Source organism: Ctenocephalides felis, unplaced genomic scaffold (assembly GCF_003426905.1).
Source record: "Ctenocephalides felis isolate EL2017-DRISC unplaced genomic scaffold, ASM342690v1 CF-g0.4_SCAFFOLD_01492, whole genome shotgun sequence".
NCBI lineage: Eukaryota > Metazoa > Arthropoda > Insecta > Siphonaptera > Pulicidae > Ctenocephalides > Ctenocephalides felis.
Window position 1 is genome coordinate 20,638,402 of NW_020537646.1, and position 21,312 is coordinate 20,659,713.

Genomic DNA, 21,312 nt, shown 5'->3' on the forward strand with positions numbered 1-21,312 from the left:
GTATTGCAGATAAATACACAAAACTTTGAATTTTGATCCGTAAATACTCTGAATAATCTTGTGTTTCCATTGTTTCATGTTATCGGCTATTATTACTTACTTGAATCACATATCTGTAACACTTCGACTCTATTTAAAGCTTTATTTGATGTAGATAAGCGGCAAAACTAACCATCGGTTTACATTGTGTGCCGAATGATATAATTGTTTGATTACTATGAAATGGTACACTTTTAATTATCAGATACTGAAAATCAAAAATTAATAATATTCAGAAATAAAACAAATAAAGTAATTTTTTAAATTGGTCTTGTTATTAACATTATGTATAATATAGATTTCATATTTACAGACATATACAGATTTTGTTCTGACTGATGCGTAATTTTTTGTATTTTTTCAGCCATTTCAATTAATCATTATTAACTTATTAAATTATTAATTTTTACATATACAGGTTTTCATCTATTATTTAGGTACAGTGACAATTTTTGCTTCTCTAATTTTTCTTGTCTATTTCGAGTAGATAATAATGAATTACAGTACAGCGAACAAGTAATTTTAATTTAATTTCTGACATAGAATATTTAATTTCGATAGAGAATGAATGAGCCGTTCCTCTTTAAATGACATAAGGACCTATTGTTAGCACGGCTGAAGTTTGGATAAGTAACATTACATTATATAATTTTTAATACCTAACTCCTTATTTACAGCATTTCAGATTTTAGTTTTGGATTAAGTTTGAAATAAAATATATCTCAGTTTTTCAGTATTTTTCATTAGCGTTTATTATATTTATACAAATTTTATTTATATATATAAAAATTGTTAAAAACAATCAATAAATTTCATCCATAACACTTTGCGATACCAACAGACTAACAAACGAATCGCAGAAATCGATTCGTTTTTCACCACTTGGCCGTCACTATTCATCGATTTTCGTGTATAAATATAAAAATATAAACAAAATATAGAAAGCTATAAACATAAATTAGTGTTATTACCGCTAGGGTATCGCACCGCGTTGCGGTATTGCAAATTTATTCAATGCGCGCAACAGACTAGATAATACTGGAAGTCACCTCAACAAACCTCGACCTAACTACAATATATATAAAACCAATTCAACACGGATCAATTATATGAAACAATAGAGTGCATTGAACAAATCAGCAATCTCCATTGCACATATAATGGATTCGTATTGAATTTGTCATCGCCTAAATCAGATTGACTTCGTTTTTAAGAACGGACTCTAGAACGTTAACATACAAAACCAACGGACAATATCCAGAACTGATATAACCACCTAATCAAAAATATATTACATATAATAACGAGTACGGTAGCAAGCAATTGGCTGTGTGATTGTATCAAATCAATTGCCCTTGTTCACATTGAGACACGTATAAACGATACATCATCAATATAATTTAAATTCTTTTACTTTAACATTCATGTCATATGGTAATTAATACTATGCTTGACTATTCGCATTTGGAAGTTTATTAAAGGGCAAGTTAATTTCAAACATTCATAACAGCCAATAATATTTTGGCCCAATAAATAAATAATATCCTAAATTAACTCAGTTATCGATATTGTCCAAAGGTTCAAGTTCCGTGCTGTATGAGCACCAATAATATTTCACATTGCAGAAGCCAAGCGTCTGCAGCGATGTTACCCGAAAACAAAAAGATATAAAAAAACAAACAAAAAACTTTTTTTAAAAAAAGTTATGATAATAGTATGGAATGCGAAATCGACCGAGCTCATTTGACTCGGTTATTATGTAATGCGTATTTCTAAAAATAAATTGTATGAAATTAGGTAGAGTGAGAAAGGATATTGAATCGGCGAGCGTTCGGCATAATCGGAGAATGAGTTCCATTTCATCGACTGTGGAAAACGTGTTCGAACTTCAGAGAAAGTGTGTGGGTTGTTGATGATGGTACAGTAATACATGAATAAACATAGAGCACATTTACATTTGTACCAGTGACATCGGACCACTCACTTTCTCGATTTGTTTTTGGCATTTCATAACTTGCTTGATTAAAAGTAGAATTTCAATTAAATAATATATGGAAAATCTACTAAGTTAATGATTCAAGCCGAATTAATACAAATATTTAGTAACTCCAATCGAATAAAATCGAACACATTTTCTTATCCTACGAGTTTTTGATTGACGCCTTTGCCAAATCTATTATAAGCATTTCAAGTCAAAGAGGGTTACATTAAAATTAATCTTTTTTTTTATCTAAGTGCGACAGTTTATAAAGCGAACGCGATGCTTGACTAGTATTGACGTCATTCAAAAATCGAGGTAATATCGATGAAACATCTTTGGACACAATTACAATGGATACATATACCGCCTTTCGCTCTAACATACATATAAATTACTCATAGAAAAATAAAATAGTAATTTCTCTTTACTACGCGCTCTAAATAAGGCGTTGGAGAATATATCAATAAATAAAATAATTTGCAGATTTATTAAATGTATACATATTTGTTTTAATTTGCATTTCTGCAACAATTCAATCGCTATATCTTTGACAGGTTTCGTTTTATATTATATATAATTTTCAAATATGCACAAGCACTTAATTAAATTAGTAACTCATTAATAGTGATTTATGATACGTGCATATGCCGTTTCAAAGATTTAACAGGCACACCCCGTTAAACGAGTGAGGAACAGAATGTAACGTATTCATATTAGTAATGAGGTAACTCCTCGCAATAACACTGCGCGACTTACACATATCGTTCATTGTAAAAAAAACTTTAAAAATTGTTTTTATAATGTTCATTCTAAACTGACACACACATGACCCTAGCAGATTAGCAAAACGAGTCGGGCGGCGGTGGAGTAGGTGCATCTAATAATCGTTTCTCGTCCCTACCCGCGCCCGGACTGCTTGCCGTACTTCGGCACCTGCAACCTCTTCGCCTCGAATGCCTCGCGTACGCTGCCGCACATAGGGATTGGCAGCCGCGAAACGGCCAATATAGGCACAGGCATGGCAAAACGGATGCCAATGCGACCATGCATCCCCATCGTGCCACACGACGATGAGGAACACAACTGCAAGGCGCGTCCGCACAAGTCGTGCCATCTCCATCCCGATCCAACTCCCTGTCCTTTGCACAATGATAATACAACGCCTTCACACAACACAGACACGTCACATAGTCTATAACAGTTTCCGCGCTGCACAAACAAGAGTCTCCGCATAGCCACGCTTGTGGCAGCGGTCGCGGCGCCGCACATTGCTCGCATCTACAGCGACCGCAAGCAGGACAAATAATCGGCTGGGTCAGCGAAGATACTAGATTCGTGCCAATCGGCAACGTGTTCGAGGGTTGATTCGGCGATCCGCCGTTGCCGGCAGTGGCCAGCACGGACGCCGCACTATGCTTGTTGATGCTCTGCGGCTGCTTCGTAACCGCGGTCGCATGCTGGTTGTGCTGGTGCGTCGTGGTGGCAGCGGCTCGTGCCACCGGTGCATCGACGTACTCGTTGAGGGAGCGTTCATTTTCGGGTCGCGGCTGAGCCAGCGTGAAGGCGGCTGCGGGCGATGGCGTCGTTCGTGCCGGAGCCACCACGGCCGTGTTGCTCGCCGTGCCGCTCATACGCGGCGGTGTCGCCGGCGGCTGCTGATGTCGTGGTTGATGTACACGCGGCAGAAGTTTTGGAGGTGGCCGTGGGGGCGGCACTGCCGTCGGGCCGCCATGACGATCCATGTAGCGGACGCTACGACGTGCTCGATAATTCCTGACGCCGCTCAACAAAAGCGGCGGCGTCGTCCAAACGCGATCTCCGTCATCGTTCTTGCCGGCTGAAATAGAAAGAAAATACGTAAATAAACGGCATAAATTCAACTATTATTAAACTAGTACGAAAAACGCATAAGTATAACAGTTGTTTAATTGGAAGAAATTTAGTTTAATGTGTATGTATAGTAACTGACAATCTACTTGGCATTCTTAAATTGTTTTCAATAAAAGATTGATACCACATCCTGCGTAAAAAAATTCATTGTCATCATTTGGTTAATCATGTGATGTAGTACGATTTTAAAACAAAAATTATTTTGTCCCTAACCTAATTGTGTCGGATATCCGGTACTTTGGCATCCGGTCTGCGAACCAACACGTTACGTGCTTGCATTCATTCATCAATAGAAAAGAACAAGGCCATACTCAACTAGCCAACACAATGTCCTCAATGTATATATTTGTCGAACACAAATACTTCAAGAGAACGTCATTGCACGCTCGCACGTGTGATAACAGACATTTTATCGATGTGTTCGCGTGCGTGAATGATTGATATTGGAATCTATACTAAACAATACAGTTTTAGAACTTTGTTGTTCGACATTTACTATATCCTATACGATTATTACTATATGAGTACGGATTTTTCCTTTCATTTCATTCTTTGAAGATTCTGATAAATATTCTGAAAATATATTCTTAATATAGGCAAGCGACAAAATTATAATCCTTAACGTCAAACCATCTTCACGTGAGTAACTTGGAACTTTGCCCGAAATCGAAAATGGCGAGTCATATCAAATGTTACAAAACCGCAAATAGTCCACGAAAATTAAATGAAAATGTATTTTTTTATTCTTGTTGCATATTTCCCATTTCAACCTAAAGTAGTACGAGTTTGACGTATTGGTAAAGTCATGTCTTTTATGTGTATGAGCGTTAATAATTTTCCAGCTTATAAATCATTTCAATAGTCGTAACAAGTTTGCCTCCAATAATAGCATCGGGCAATTACTTGCCCATATATTATTATTACGACTTCGAGCAATATTCAAGAGACGATTTACAACTATTAGTCGATGATAAATAAATTCATTTGAATAGTTGATTTTATCATGATCTAAAGATACAGAAGGTGCAATAATAAAGTATAATTATCTCTGCCGACCAGAAGTTAATTCGACTCATGATGAATTCTTTAGCAACACAACTTCTTCATACTATTTCTAAGTTTGTAAGATTTTCTGAACTTTCACGGGAGAAACGTTTCCTCCGATGAGAATTAAATGAAATCTATAAATTACACGTTGCACGCCGAATATACAAAATACCAAAATGGGAATTGTACACCGGATGCATGGTTCGGTCAGTATCCCACGACGGGATGGAAGCTCACGATCATTATAAGACGCGGGCGGAGATCTAGACGTCTAGCGTTCATTCCACAGACCAGAAAAACATACACAACGATGGAACGATGGAACAGATTCTGTGAAACGCAGGCAACGCATCCAGCCTAGGGATGAGAACATCTTGGAAAGAAATCGAAGTAGAAAAGGAAAATGATTAGAAGCAAAAATAGTGTCTGTTAAGAATTCTTTTGAAACCTTCATATGAAATGGTAGAAAAATTGGCAAAACGCTATGCAGTTAGGTGTTTTAGATATAAAACCTAATCTAACGCACAAGCGTCAAAAAAAATGTTATCATAACTGGATCTTTTTTATTTGCATTTATAACTCATACATGAAGTTAGGTTAATGTGTAAAACGTCTGATCGCACAGCAAATACATAGTATTTTGTCAGTTTTTAGTACCATTTTATACAAAGCAAGGAAAGGAAAGTTGCCATAAGAACGCTATGTTACGGTCTAGTTTACCGGAGAAGAGGCTCCTAAAGTCTTCAATTTTTTCAATCCGAAAGGAATAAACATCTGCTTTTTGCAGATATTTATCTTTGTTACAAATTTATTTGCCCTTACAAAGAAGTGTACAATGTTTAATAGAAAAATCTGCTTTAATCAAGATAATTTATTTAATTCAATTAAGATAAAGATGATCCCGTTTCCGACCCACGTTTTTTTCCTCTCCATTTGCTGCAATAATTTTGTTGATCGTAGGTTGAATAGAGCACATGTGAACAGGATTCAACAAGTTAATTCACTTCAAATATAAACTTAAGTAATACGGATTATGAAAAATTCCTAAATTCTGTCTATGTAATTGCTATGGTTTATATTTGTAAGCTGTCCCTTCCAGGCAGAGTTTTAATATTGTTAATTTTCATGTTAAATTTGAAATTTACAAGTTAGTGTAGTATAGTATATCAAGTTGTGATACTAAGAACTTATACCAGTTACTCAAGTAATTTAAAAAATAAATTCAATTTCTATATGCCAATTCTCGTTTATCATTTATCCAGTAATTATATATCGCATCAGTTTTTTAAAAGTGTGGTAATGGCAAAGGGAGTAAAATGGCAGGGACAGTATCAACGTAATTATAGGTGTTAGCCTATAAAGACAAATTCAGCAAATACACGATTACGATACTAATATTGATTTTTCTCTAGTTTAAGTAATACAAAGTTTGTTGGTTGGAATTGCTATTGGCATACCTAATGATTTTATACTAAAAATTTTAATCGATCATGATTCAATGTATTTTTTATTTCTCCAATTATTCAATTATCAAGGATCTACTATTGACTCTGATATTGATCTATTTACTTTTACCATAAATATCGAATAATATCTCCCAGCCCTAATTGATGCTTCAGTGGGAACCGAATACTGGCTCAACATCGCCGGTGCGGAGCGCGCACCCTATTTACAACGGAATGCCTAGTATGCGAGAGAACGCATCATGCCTGGATAATATGGATGCTGTGCTTCTCAAATGGGATGTTAAAAAAATTTCATATCACTATCTTTAATTCAACATTCAATGTAATAAAAAATATTAGAGAATTTATTAACTAAAACTATCTAAAATAGTAACATAATGTTAATTATTTTTTGTTGATTATATTACACTCATATCAATTAAGGGGCCAATTCTCAGACAAAAGAGACCGTAACATGGCGTTGTTATGGCAACGCTATGTGGTGCTTCTTTCTTCATATAAATTGTTAGTAAATCTGTCAAAATGCTATGTATTTGCTGTGTAGTCTGGCGTTTTAGATATAAAACCTAACTTAGAAAACGCACATACGACAAAAAAACAATGTTATCATAACTGCATCTTTCTGATGTGTCATGATAACACATACGTGAGAATATGTTTTATGTGTGAAAATTCTGATCACACATTAAATACATAATGGCACTTTGACAGGTTTTACTACCAATTTATATGAAGAAAGGAGCGTAACATAGCGTTGCCATAACAACGCTATGTTTCGGTCTATTTTATCGAAGAATTTGCCCCTAAAATGACGAAATTCTTATATCGTTCTCTACCTACTACATATGAATACTCTATAGAATGTATAAATTTTTGTTCAATTGGAAATATATTTCAATTAATTATGAAAGTTACTATATATTAATTACAGGTATCAAATAAAACTAGAAAATTAATGCAAAAGGTATTTATCTCGCTTTCTAAAATGTGTTTGAACCTTTTCTGATCATCTGCCTAAAAAAAACAATTTTAAACTTTATAAAATTGTTCTTTTTTGGTTTAATTTCCAGTATGTTTAATTTATTTGTAAGAATTTATTTCTAATGAATATATATTTTTATAAAATTTATGAATAAATTGAAACATCATATATTTTAATAAGGCGCCAGTTTGAATTATCAATCTTGTGTATTCAACCATAATTAGTGAAGCAGTTATATTTCAAAACATTTATCCAAAACAGAAATTAACATCTGATAACCCCAAAATATCTCTATAGTAAACAAATTGGTCATACGTCACAATAAATAATTAATTCGTTATTATGATTTTCTATTAATTAATAAATAGTCTATTTATATCCATCACACGTTTACAATTGTCTAATTGTAATTGAGTTTATCTAGGCTACTTATAAAAGATAAAGAAATTCATAAACAATACTCTCTTTACAATATTACTCATCTAAGTCTTCTACTCACGTAAGCACATGTTCTATACATATGTAATTAAAAACTAAAAAAATCATATCTGTAATAAAATTAGCTGCCGCAATCAAAGTTTATAAAAAAACAACTATCCAGTAGAACATTTATACTAATTTATTATCACTGATATGTGGCAGAATAGAGATAGTTCATATGCGAGAGCATATATGTATAGTATTATTCGGTTGATGTTTTGTATTTTGCTTACGTAATCAAACTTGTACGTTGATTATGTTATCATTAAAAATTTGAAACATATCGGAAGTTGTCGCTCTCCCCATATCGCATGAGTTCAACTCGAGAGTTCAACATCGTGTTCCATCAATATAAATTGTTTGAATATCTCGTTTATGTGAATGAAAAATTAAATGAAATAATAAAGAATTTGAAAATAGATATATATGAAAAATAAAGTCAAAGAGAAGCTAGTTCTATGAATTGTTTATGAATTTTTTATTTAATTAATTGCAGTATGATAGTTTTGAATATATTCGAAATGATGACCATATTTTTTAAGTTATGCAAATTCAAGGGAGGGGGCATGTTTGTGATTTTAGTATCAAGTAATTGCGAAGATTTTATTTTGTTATTATAGATATTATATTTATTATAGATTGAATTTAAACCTATACTTTACAAAACCGCGGGACAATCTGGGATAAATTTTAGTTTTACAGAAATCCGGGACTGTCCCGGCCAAACTGGGACGTATGGCCACTTTAATTAAATTCCTTTCAAATTTTCATTATATTTCAATGCTTTCTTGTTAAATTTAAGTATATTGCGTCATCAACCATTTTCGAATTTATGTACTATACAAACAATTTTAATTAATAGGCATGAATGAACAAATTTCTGATAATAATAGAGACAAAATCGTTACTCTTTATTTTACTTATTTCAATATCTTGAGTTCCAAATAAAATTTTCTTATTGTATCTTATTGCCCTGTATGGACAGGGTCCCTAGTACAAGCTTCCGCTGTAGACAACCTGATATCGTGCAGTGGCGATGTCCATTTTCACTTGAAAATATAGATCAAAAATATGTTTCCAAATGAAAATAACCAATTTCGGGCACTGCGGTGTTAAACAGCAATGGAAAACCCTCTTCCTTAATCAAATTGGATTTTACTGAGATCACAAACCTGCCCATACTACCCATTATTATTTTTATTATTATTATTATCATGAATGTTAAAATATTAAATGTTATTTTAAAATTAACAAGTATAAAATAATTACTTTACAATCATGTTTAAAGTGTGATTTTATGGCATATCTATACAAATTCGTATTATAATACTGTAAATATCTCAATTTGATGATTTACACATATCCAGAAAAAAGGTTCAATTATTAAAAAAAATGTTCTGTTTACTTAGCAACACGATTAAGTACATGATTACATTTTATAGAGAATTAAATAGAAATAATTTGTTAAAAATTATCATTCAAATTACGTATGATTTTCCTAGTAGATACAGTGCAGAGTGTATCTTCTAACATTTGATCAAATTGTATTCCTTTTTCTCTATAATTTCAACAATTAAAGATTGCTTAACAGAATAAAGATTAATTATTAAAAAAAAACATATATGTACTCTATAATTTTGATATTCATAACCTCCAACCTTGCGGTCATTTACATCATTACTAGAATTAAATCTAAATATGCAGTTTTACACATAATTTTTCTTAACAAAACTGTTAATGATATGAAATGTGTTGATTACTTGATAAATCATTTTTTCCATCTTTTTATTTTTTATTACATATTAACTATTAATCGTTACTTTACTTGAAATTTTATTAATTCATTCAACTTTGCATTCTAAAACCATAGTATATCATCCGATATCATTACTAACGAATATTTTTACTCAGTCTGCATACATTTGGCACGTTTCGCAACAAGTTTATTCATATATAATCACGCGGATGCAGATTCACATGAAAATGTCATCGAGAGCTGACTGAAATTTTATTGGATAATATATACCCTATACAAGTGTACTGATAACTTGAATTGATGCAACTGCACTCAATTCAGATATACATAATTCGAGAACGTAAATACCTTGTGACAAGTGACATTTCGGATTTGGTTTTAGAAATAATCACATTAAGTTTGTTATGCAACTGATTGAGGAAATGAAAATAGAATAGAGGTAATAGTAATATAATAAAATATATGCACCAGCAAATGAGCATGGAACTAATCAATTAATGGTGTTACTCTGTTCCCGATTAATAAGGCGTTCAAAAACCACAAATTAGTATTATTATTTAAATCTGCACCTATTCCATATGAAGCATCAGTAAATTTTTTGGTAACACTTAGAATGTCTAAATCGTGCGCCAACCCGGGTGATTGGACGTCCGGGTATGATGGTATCGAGTATTATTTTTTTATTTCCAATTTTTGAGTATCAATCAGAACTAAACACACATATTAGGTTAACTGAACACCTTGCTGTCTATAATTGATAGATTTTTATTATTAAATTTATTTAAAATTAATCATATATTATTTAATTAGATGCAACAATGCCTGTGAAGAGATATTTTCATTTGAAAACAATTATTTGGATTTATATTTCCAAGGAGAAATGGATTTCACTACTGCTTGATATGAGTCTGTATTATTTATTTAATATAAATTTCTTAAATTATGTAAATAAATATCAAAGTATACATTATTATCGTGTAGACGGGTTCGTGAGTTCGAACCCTGAATCGTGCAACAGCAACGTCCTTTTATACTTGAAAATATACATAGATCAAAAAATATGTTTTCAATTGAAAAAAGCCTATTTCGGGTACTGCTGTGTGAAATGGCAATAGAAAATCTTTTAAACCATTCTTATCTGAATGGAGTTGGATCTGCCTTGGGGCAGTACTACCCATAATTATTATTTTTATTATACATTATCATAATAATGTTTATGTGACAGTTTATGAGAAAAGAAAGTATCTCTATCACAGGCAGAATGAAAACTATATAAATAAAAAAATTATTACAAACTTGAATAAAAATCAGAGGATATTCTGTTATGAAAAACAGAACAAATAATATTTTACTAATTTGTGTGTATATCATTGAATTTATTTTATATGGAATAATAAGTAAATAAAATTAGAAAGTGATGTGTCTATAAATAACCATTAAATTAATTTTATAATTAATGTAATATTTCGGAAAAATTTAGAAGATGATACACATATGATTATTATATTTTTTCTCCATTGATAGTAGTGTACAATGCATTTATACAAAAATTACATATTATATTGAACATTATAATAAAAAAGTGTAATCCATAATCAGCACACCATTTTTAAAATACATATAATATATGTACCTATTTAAATTTATATGAATTTATATAAAACACTTATTAGAGTGAGAAATAGTGATATATTAAAATTTACCACAATAATTTTATATGTGTGTTTATAAGGTGTGTGGGTCAATATATTAAACAAAATATCTCATAGGATATTGTATTCTGATTGCAGTTAAAAATAAAAATTAGAAAAAATTATGTATAAATTCCCTATTCTTTTCTCATTTATTAATTCTCTACATTATGAATTTTAAATTATTATTACACCTATAAGAAATTAATTCAATAAAACATATCTATCGATCACATCTTTAATTAAAACGTCGTTATCTTGCATAGTACCTACATAAATGCGCAAACACACAATGCACCTCGATTTACGATTTAATTAATGTCTGAAACAAGAAGGAAATCCTTGGCGTCGTAATCTCGTATACGATTTGTGAATGGGATATCTATCACATAATTATCATTAGAGAACAATGCTATCGTAAAAAATACAATTCATTTCCGCCAGTCGGATCTTCTAACTATGTTAAATAGCTGTACATGTTTAATTACTTGTCGTATAGAGGAAAAAGTAAACTTTAATCACATACTACTGCTCACTAATTGTTAATTAACTCTTGGAGATGCATTAAGATTAGGTAATTAATTATGGTAATGATTAGAGGTAAATTAAATAAAAGATTTCTACTTTTATTATAAGGAAGATGACTATTGTTAATGGTAAAGCCAAAAGTACCACAAGATTCGTAAGATTCACGTAGGCAAATGTTAAGATAGGAGAACCACCATTGTAAATTTATTATTGATTCAAATACTGGTCGAACACAAAAATCAATATTTAAACATTTTAGGTATAAAACCCAACCGAGAAAACCCACAAACGTCAAGAAAAGAATGTTATTACTGCATCTTTCTGATATGTTATAATAACATACGTGAAATTAGGTTTTGTGTGTAAAACGCATAGACATTACACTACATGGAATGCTAGTTCTCATATGTTTTCCCTTGTTCGAGAGAGAGAGAATCAATCGAGAGAGTCCGCGATTGTCGTCGGCAATGTTCGCTCAGACATGTGACACAGCAAATACATAGCATTTTGATAGTTTTTAATACCAATTTGAATGAATAAAAGACCGTTACCATGTTACGTTGCCATAACAACGCTATGTTATAGTCAATTTTATCGGCTTCTGTGCTTTTTTCATTTTTGAATAATTTTCTATTTTGTTACTTGAATATACATCCGTTTCTTCATCAATATTATAATTTTATCGTCTTTCATTCTACACGAAAAAATGAATGAAATACTACATTTAAGTTTAGGCTGTCACAGTAGTGGTACATTTTAATAACATATGCATAATTAATACATAATATTAAAAAGCTATATATGTATATATGCACAAGGAGTAGTAATCGATTTTTTTAATTATACAGCAAATTCTACATTCAGGAGTGTGATACGACGGTACCCGAGAAAGAGTTTTCTATTACCATAAAAATTGTTTAAATAATTAGCACGCCACCATTGACAAATTTCCTATGAACATGTGTGAAAATGCATTTGAAATGAACATGTTTTTCAAGTCGGCTTTCTTTGTTTTAAATTGTTCGCGCGTATGCCAAATCCAAGAGATGGAACGTGCTAAACGAATTTCGTTTATTTACGTCAATGAAGCATGTTTGGTAATTATAAGGAATAACATTATAAAAACGCACGTATAGTAATACTTCTTTCATGGAATAAATAAATATTTAGTTATTGAGTAGTAATATTTTAGAAATTAGATAGTTTTTAATTTCAAGAAAAAAATGGCATAGTGTAACGTGTGGTTGGAGATAAATAATATGGATTGTAGAATAGTGGAATAAAAATATAGATTGGTGTCGAGAATAGCTCAATCAGTAGCATGCCCTACTCACACGCCAGGGATACTCAGTTCGAGTCCTGGCATTGATGTAAAATTGTCATTGGATTTGTTGGATTAGAATTAAGTACAACTTGAATTGTTGATTCTAGATAGAATAGAATTAGATGTTAGAAAAAAGACAAGGTCAGAAGTGAAAAATGAAGAGTTCACTAGTAAAATATAGTATAGGATATATAAAGATAGTATATGTTATATATAGCTAAAAATAGTATAAAATATAAAAAGAAATTTTGTAAACAAAAATGACTAAATGCTCGAAGTAAGCAAGAAGCAATAAACAATGAATAAAATAAGTAAAAAGAATGTAGATTAATTAGAAACAAAATATAAATTAAATATTTTAAAATATGTAAATCGAATAATAAATATAAAACTAAAAAATAATAAAAATAAAAAATATTAAATATAAAATATATATAAATAATGGATAATAGCCTAAGGTAGGTCTGTGAGCTGAGTTAAACTCCAACTATTTAGGGAAAAAGTAGTGTGAGAGTTTTTCCCATTTCCATTTCACACTGCAGTGCCCGAGATGGACTTATTTTCAATTGGAAACATATTTTTGATCTATATTTTCAAATGAAAAACTTATATAGACTTATATTAATATATACATGACCAAACAATAATGCAAGGTATTATTAAATATTGGTAAACATAGAAATTTCTGCGAAATTTTCGCAAAGCCACTTTATTAATTGATTGAAATTGCTTCAGTATCAAAAATAATCTAAATGAACTCAAAAAAGTTGATATCAATTGCATCCAAATTTTTCAAATTTTGAGCAAGTTAGTAACTCTATGAATTAAATTCGAATCAGAACGTTTAATATGATTTTTGATATGTGCTAACAATGATATATGATCAATATGACTATTTATAATTATCATTTGTGTATATTAATAAAATTGCTTGTAACTATCATAGATGGATTTTGTCTTGGGTTTCAACGAGTTGAAATCGTATAATTTTAATTCTAAAGTATTTTGGCTAACACAAGTCCCAACTAAATGGTGACAAATATCTAGAGTCGAAATTCATAATAGACAAACTCTAAAATGTGATGCACATGTCGCCTTCGAATTACGCGCGATGCGTTGCGAATGCAATGAACTCGATATGCTATTTGCGGTTAGGAGCGCGTACATTCGCACACGTGTTTGGCGGATTATATATATATATATATATAATTATATCTATATGTGTGTATGTGCATGTAAGAATAAATAGAGTGCATGTATTTACACCATAATAACTGAAGTGCAGGAAAGTGTACTACATAGTATCTGCACAATTGCGATTTCCCGTTCAAGAGACAGAATGAATCTTCATCGACTCTGAACTAAGAACCAAAAAAAAAAATATCATTATCATTATTAGCAACTTATATTGGCATTATTCAATTAAAATAATAAATCGAATGATAAATCAGCAGTTTCCAACCTGTGGGGCGCGCCCTCTAAGGGAAGCGCCAGGCTGTTCTAAGGGGCGCGTATATCTGTTTCCAGAATACTATTTTTGGAAATAACCCAACATTTTTTAAAAGATATTAAAAAATAAACAAAAAGTAATTATTAGTTTTTATGATATTCTTACGTAACATTACATATTAATTTGTTGGATGATAATATCATTTGAGTATTTATAAAATTAAATTGTTGAAAAAATTAAGGGGGGTGCGCTGCAAAAAAGTTTGGGAGCCACTGGGCTAAATGTTTCATGGAGTGACGGCTAAGCCCACTGTCTTGTGTGTACAAGATTGTGAGCTGGAACCTCCGCTCTGGATAACCTGATATCATGCAGTAGTGATATCAACTTTCACTTGAAAATATAGATCAAAAATATGTTTCCAATTGATAACAGCCCATTTCGGGCACTGCGGTGTGAAATGGCAATAGGAAATCTCTCACATTATTCTTCTCTGAATCGGGGTATAGTTTAGCTTACGGACCGGCCCTAGGGCAGTACTATGCATTATTTGTTATTAAATAGTTACTAATATATTGTAAATAAAAATAATAGACATCACTAGCCTAATTCTATCTAAAGAATGTATATCATTATTTCATAAAACCACATGACATAATATCGGATAAATATTTAAAAAAATGAAGTAAGATGTTCTAAAACAATTTTAAACCAAAAATATAAATATAAACTTTGGTTCAAATATTTATATTATTATTATAACCTAATATTCCTGAAGTTTTTTTATACTACACCTAGAGTCATACAAGCTGTTCTTCAGAATACGCATACAAAAATATGTTTATACAATCACCCACATGTTGAATCATAATAAAAATGTTAGGCGTAATAAATAATCTTATGACAAGTAAATGCTCGTTAGTTTATACAAGTTGAAAATTTCTGAATCACACATCTGTATTGGTTTTTAATATCGATCGTATTTCTAAACTGGATAGTATAATATGTCCATAAATTATTTTCATCCGACGTAGACACAGCTACGTTTTGATACTACCTTGATTTTACTATGTTGATTGAATTCAAAACAAGAAATTGTTTTTATGACATAAACCAGTTTAGAGTCATTCAGTGAATTGATGGTTAATAAAATTTTAGCATCTATTCATTGTGACTATTTAAAAAAAATCGTTGCAATACGGTTCATTTTCGTAAAGCAAATAATTGTCTTATAACATGAGGTAAGACCAATCGGAATCAGGGCCTGATGTATATTGAATTAATTACACAACGCATAACGATCGCTAACTAAGCTAATTGATATTCAAATATGTACTAGAAGTATTGTTTGACCTACTTTTATTCTAACCACAAATTCCGACACAAATTCCTATATTGTACACGTCGCCAAAATCACAAAATGTAATAGATAATATCTAATAGATTAATTCATAAATAATATACAAAAATATAAAATAAATATAGGTAATAACAAATAATTGAATAGATCTCCTGGACAGTGATAAATAATAAATTCTCATGCGATGCTAATAAGTACTCATGCCTATACGTATGAATCTCTTAGAAATCGATGATGATTTGGATATTTAACTCGTTGATGCTTCTAATACATACATATAGTTTTTGTTAGGTTTTGTTCAACAGATAATAGAATAAATCTCTGGACAGTAATGAATAATAAATAAAAGTGATAAAAATGAATTATCATGCGATGCTAATGCATATGTACTTATACTTATACATGGTATAAATCTCTTAGAAATAGATGCTGATTTGGATATTTAACTCGCTGATTTGGATATTTAACTCGCTGATGCTTCTAATAAATAAATACAGTTTTTGATAGGTTTTGTTCAACAGATAATTTAATAGATTGCCTGGACAGTAATAAATAATAAATCTTCATGCGATGCTAATAAGTACTTATGCCTATACGTAGTATGAATCTCGTATAAATCGATGCTGATTTGGATATTTAACTCGTTGATGCTTCTAATACATACATATAGTTTTTGTTAGGTTTTGTTCAACAGATATTTTAATAGATGCCTGGACAGTGATAAATAATAAATTCTCATGTGATGCTAATAAGTTTTGTCCATTTAATAAATAAATTTAACTCGTTGATGCTTCTAATACATACTTATAGTTTTTGTTAGGTTTTATTCAACAGATAATAAAATAAATCGCTGAATAATAAATTCTCAGTGTTGAAAGCCATGAAAATACGTACTTATTGTGTAACTTTCCTACTAAATTAAATTGTTACAAAATTGATGGAAAAAAATTATCATTTTCGTTGTTGATGGTATGATAAAATTGATAATGTAAATAAATTAATGCACTATATATTTTACCATTTATGGAGAAGCCAATGCAATCAAATTTTCATATGATGTTTGGGGGGAGGGGGTAATTTTGAATATCACCATGTATCACCAAGGGAGAGGGGGGTACAAAAATCTTTAAAAACACGCTCATTAATCACGTAATGGCGCCTCCTAAAGTACGTTTCTTCACTGAAGAAAATGCTAATTATGACAACAAAAGCATGTTTTAACATTTTATAGAAGCAAAAGCTATCAGAATTTCATATAGATTTTTAATACTATGTATACACGATTTATTAAGCATATTCTCTTGAACGAAGAAGAGGTTAAATAGGACAACGATAGCATAGTTTACCATTTTATAGAAAAGCAAAAGCTATCAATTTTTCCTCGCCTAAAGACTGAATAGTGCAACAATTATAGAGAAGAAAAAGCTATCAAATTATCATGTAGATTTTCAATACTACTTACAGCCAATTCATTAAGCAATTAACGTAGCAATTAAACTTATTTTGAATGTCTCAGTCTCTTCACCGAAGATGTTGAATAGGGCAACAATAGCACGTTTCATCAATGGAATTTAAGGTGTCAAAGCAATGACCTTTAACTAATTATAGTCGAGCGCGAGGCAAAACGTTCACAAACGCTGAGTCTACAATTATTCGTGAGCACTGTCATTGCTGACAACGACAAAACGACATCGGGCTTCCAAAAGTGTTATGTATTTATAGTCCATTCTATTAAAGTACTCTTGGATTCAAACACCATGCGCCGCCGAAAACAATTCAAACTTATTGACGTATATTATTTGGTCGCGTCATCGCGGATAGAGCATGGACAGCTTTTGAGAGCGCTCGAACGAAATATCAAATAAACATCTTGTCAATTTAATAAATTTAAACCCCATAATTTATCATGAGAAATTTTATTTTTGTTTAGAGTTACGCAGGACTTAATGGGCAAAGCTACTTATAGAGCGGCTTGATAAAAATAAATATACATTGAGATTTGTCTAAAATTATGAATAGGAAGCATCAATGTCACATTGTAGTCACAAAATTGGGTTCATGAGTGCATTGAGTTGATATATCATTTTTAATATTAATTCAACACTGTGATATTTTTATATCATTTTACTCATTCCTAAGACCATACATGACGATATAAATATTTTATATGTCGAGGAAGTAATAAGAAACTTCAGTGTCCACCAATTTCAGAAACTAGAAGCCCATCCAAATAAAATAGTTGCACAACTGCTTGAGATACCACATTCCAGGAAACTCAAGCGAAAATCACCAATGGATAATATCCTAATCTACCAAATTGTTTAATGGCACAATTTCTCTATTTTTTACTAAATCATCAAAATATGATAGTTAATTTAAAGTAATTTTTTTCCTTGTAGAATTATCATATTATTTTATTATTTATTATTAATATCTACTATTATTATTATTAATTACTATTCTTATGTTGTTATCTTTATTTATTCTTATTTAGTTTATTCTTTTTAAGTTTTTGTTTTCATAGAATGAAATTACTGTTCGCATTGCTATGTAATAATAAATGAATAATAAAAAAAACACACATACCAGAAAAAATAATTTAATTTACATTCTACAGCCGTAAAATTTTGTGAATTTATTAGTAATAGTGTTGGCCATTCCTAAGAAATTTCTTTTAAATGTTGGTCAATATTGCATTTTTTAAATTCTTTATAATGTTTATATTGAAAAGAAAACGTAAGTATTCCTAAATGGGGAGCTTTTCCATAAACAATGTCTTTGTTCAATTTTACGGTTGTGCTTACAACGCTGTGTTAATATACTTTGATTTTGGTAATGTGACGAATTTGATTAAAATTCAATACTTTGTGATCCAACGATGATTTTACCTATCAGACCATGGTATTACGAGATTACTGAATGTCGATCTTTTTTTCTACAATATGTAGACTAAGATTTAACCATACAAACTGAGTAGAATTGGGATCAATTCCGATCCTAATCAATAATTGCTTCGGTGGAGCGACTATGGCGGATTCTCAGCACGTCATTATAGAGTGCAAAAAATGAGAAAATGGTAGACAAGAAATATAGACGGAGATAGTAAGGCAAAAAATCTCCCTCCCAACCAATTTTATAATATTATTGACAAAGAAAAGGATATATGGTGCACTATATAATTATATACAATCAAATAAAATGAAAGTGTAAAGATATCTTATAAAAATGTATATGACTGAATTACGTGTATACAGGGTCAACAAATAAACAATAAAAAACAATGATTTTTTTAGACACCGATATTTTTTGGTACACTTTGTTTATGTATAAAAAATAAGGACACAATCTAAATTTGAGCTAATTTGCTCCACTAAATATAATGTAATATATATATATATATATATATATATATATATATATATATATATATATCAAACGGAAGCATATCTATCAGACTGCTGGTCTCGATATTACGCTTTCAAATAGGACAGAACGATGTTTCAAAATAATTGAAGCAATGACGGACAAATAGTAGCAACATGTGATCATCACCACCATGTATTTCGATCGCCTGTTATTTCATATGAGCAATACTTGAGACAATTACCGTGCTAGTAATCCTATACGGTGAGCGAAGTTCTGCGAAAATGATGATTTCATAACCATTAATGACAGCTTTAACGCTAATACTAGAAAAAAGCTAATGATATAACAAGAACGCAATTCGTTGAATACCATTAGCGAGCATATGACCAGTACGGGAAATATGTCAAAGAACCTAACTCGATTGTTGACTAGTTTTTCGCAAGAATCAGATTAAATTTACCAGAAGCGATTTCGAAATGATGACGCTGTGGTTTTGTAAAGTAAAGTAATTTTCTAATTTTTTTATATTGAATAACTTATACATGACTAACATAATAACATAGCACGTGTACGCTAATGCCCAGGTGTTACTGCTTATTCTTAACAAACATTGAGTAATAAATCATACAGTGTTGTTCTCAGGATCGAAGATTGACACTGTCAATGAGTAGAATTGATCAAATATTACTATTCAATTATATAAAAAACGTATAAAACTAATATTTTGTGAAAATTTTGCCAAAACAAAAAATTCTTTCTAACTTCATACAAATTTTCATCCACAATTTAGAGAAAACAGAGCCACCGATTTGAATGATTCAAAGAAACATTTAATTCTTATTGATAGAGAGATAAGCTGATAACTTTCTGGCAAAGACAGATACATGTCTGATGTATGTGTGTGTGTAGTATATATGTATGTATAGTATTGTATGAATCTATGTATATCCGGATACAAATTTTCGTCCACAATTTACAGATCACAGACCAACCGATTTGAATTATTCAAAAAAACATTTAATTCCTATTGATGGAGAGGCAAGCTGATTACTTTTTGACAAAGACATACCTGTTTGATGTATGTGTGTGTAGTATGCATGTATGTATGTATGTATATTCGGATACAAATTTTCGTCCACAATTTAGAGAGCACAGATCAACCGATTTGAATGATTCAAAGAAACATTTAATTTCTATTGATGGAGATGCAAGTTGATTACATTTTGGCAAAGAAATACCTTAAATTCCATCAATGCAGTAATATGGTAATTCAGTTTTTGAGAGAACGGAGCGTCCTATTTGAATAATTCAAAAAAACATTCTGTAAAATTTTTGGCAAGACAGGTTCAGTGCTTTCCAAGATCCAATACAAATTAGACATATGCACATCAAATTATCAGATATTTTATAGAGATATTAATAATAAGTACAGATTTTGTTTAAATTTCTACACATTCCGTACCAAGATTAATAACGTTTAATGGAAAGACTGCGATATGCAGGCCGCTTTGAAAAAAATCAAATTTTCTGAAATATTTTAAAAGACCTCTAGTTAATTTTCAATTCGAAGTAACGGAAGACACAAGTAATAGATTGTACAAAGATTAATCTGAATCTGAATCATGTTAAATTTTGAACAACTGAAGATATAATGGAGTTTCAGCGAGCAGTTCTTATATATGATAAATTTAAGCTACTGCATTAAGAACATTTATAAGATTTATAACATGTAGAAAGTGCAGAAATTAAATTCTTGCAATATAGTATCCAGCCTTGGTAAAGTTTACGAACTTCTAATATGTGATTTTAATTACTATTTCATATACATCATCGGACATCGATCACAGTTCCCCAGTGTGTAAAATGTACATAATCTACATTGAATTACCTTACTTTCGATAGATTATACTAAAATACCTGAATCTGAATCATTCAAACGACTGAAGATATAATAG

The 21,312-nt window shown here is 30.8% G+C and overlaps 1 protein-coding gene across 3 annotated transcripts in view; it reads right to left on the reverse strand.

The window, feature by feature from the left end:
• Positions 1-408: 408 nt before the first annotated feature.
• The window catches only part of LOC113371618 (protein sprouty), a 211,268-nt gene continuing 190,364 nt past the window's right edge, over positions 409-21,312 (reverse strand). For all 3 annotated transcript variants that reach the window (XM_026612262.1, XM_026612263.1, XM_026612264.1), the window contains exon 2: positions 409-3,857. In XM_026612262.1, the coding sequence (XP_026468047.1) occupies positions 2,860-3,857 (998 nt within the window). In that variant the 3' untranslated portion in view covers positions 409-2,859. The remainder of the gene's footprint in view (positions 3,858-21,312) is intronic.